The sequence below is a fragment of the Teleopsis dalmanni genome, chromosome 1 (assembly GCF_002237135.1).
Source record: "Teleopsis dalmanni isolate 2A chromosome 1, ASM223713v2, whole genome shotgun sequence".
Lineage (NCBI taxonomy): Eukaryota > Metazoa > Arthropoda > Insecta > Diptera > Diopsidae > Teleopsis > Teleopsis dalmanni.
The window spans coordinates 38442181-38443678 of NC_051846.1; the positions used below are offsets into that span (position 1 = coordinate 38442181).

The window sequence follows — 1498 nt, forward strand, 5'->3', positions numbered from 1 at the left end:
CCATAAGGTAATTATAACAATATTGCAATCCAACAATGTGAGTTTGTGAAATATTTGAAAATAGATTTAGACTGCAATAATTACCAGAGAAACCATATAAGCAGTTTATAACTCACTCTAAAAATCTGAAAAATGTACTAATGGCTTGAACGAATTTTCAATTATGTTTGAAAAATAAGTTTATATTGTACAAAGTTATGCTTAAACTAGCCTGAACGTACCTCTAGTATTTCCAATATGGAAATACTATAAAAGTATAAATCAAAAGCAGTAAACAATATATAATAACGTCAAAAACTTTTGGCTTTTTATCACATCGTTTTTACAGCACTATAGTGTACTCTTTCACACAAAGGGAAAATTGTCTTACAACTTCGTACATCCTCTACGTTATCATTAATTTCTCCATCATATGTCCGTCACTTTATAATCTAGTACATTATATCATTTCTATAGTATACTCTTTCACACAAAGGGAAATGATATCAAAATTGTCTTACAACTTCTTACATCCTCTACGTAATCATTAATTTCTTTATCACCTGTTCTTTACTGTATAATCTACTACAATATACCATTTCTACAGTGTCTCTTTCACATCACTTTTTCTTTTTGGCAGTGGTAAAAATCAAATATGGACGAAAGTGAAAAATTTTGCGTCATTTGCCAATATTCAATTGTGGACTTGGTCAAACTGAGTTGTAGACACGTTTTTTGCAAGAAATGTATCAAGGATTACGTTAACTATGCAAATACCAGAAACACCACAAAACGTTGTCCCTTATGTAGAAAGAAATTTATGGAAACTGTAGTAAATATTTTAGTTTTTATATAATATTATTAAGTGTTTATATTACTTTTATAAAGGCAGGTTACATTACAATAGAAAAACTCGACGGTACGTCTTCTGAATCGGATACCGATATTGAGGAATGTTAAACAAAAGCTAATTTGACAATAATTAATTGGAACATCACTGGAATTAAAAATAATACTCACAATAATATAGAAATTAAAACATAAATAAATGGACCAATAGTATAATGTTAAAAGTGAAAATATATAAGTTATTGAAGATGACACAGAGACTAAAATGGCCAATAATTGTCTGCCGGAATGATGAAAATAAAGCAAACAGTGAAGAGATAAATTTTGAAATGGAATTAAAAATTAATAAAGACAGAAATAATCATAATTATTAAAATCATGATGTCGTATGTTCTAATTATAAGTCAGGTTTTAAAGTTGTGAATTTTTACATAAAAATTACTAACAAAAACTAAAAATCGCTGGAAAATTGTGAACTAAAAACAATCCTTCTTATGTACCAGACCGTTTTCATCCAGGAACTTTATCGGGAATACTTCAGAATAGGGTTCCTATGTTGGTTTCCTACTAAAAAATTTTGTTTTTTTTTCGTTAGCCTACGTTCAGGTCTCGCTTATGTTTATTTGTTTTTTTGTTTTTTAAAAAAGCCCACTTACTAGATAATATTTTT

The 1498-nt window shown here is 28.3% G+C and overlaps 1 protein-coding gene across 1 annotated transcript; it reads left to right on the forward strand.

The window, feature by feature from the left end:
* Positions 1-627: 627 nt before the first annotated feature.
* LOC119688545 (tripartite motif-containing protein 40-like) lies at positions 628-1106 on the forward strand. The gene is made up of 2 exons (XM_038103243.1): positions 628-811; positions 868-1106. The coding sequence occupies exons 1-2, from the start codon at positions 635-637 to the stop codon at positions 937-939; spliced, it is 249 nt and encodes an 82-aa protein (XP_037959171.1). The 5' UTR covers positions 628-634; the 3' UTR covers positions 940-1106.
* The last annotated feature ends 392 nt before the right edge of the window (positions 1107-1498 follow it).

Excerpts from the sequence above, each read along its gene's own strand:
- LOC119688545 (XM_038103243.1), top strand. The coding sequence starts at position 635 with ATGGACGAAAGTGAAAAATTTTGCGTCATTTGCCAATATTCAATTGTG. Across the intron at positions 812-867 it reads AGAAATTTATGGAAACTGTA|GCAGGTTACATTACAATAGA; the intron begins GTAAATATTTTA and ends ACTTTTATAAAG.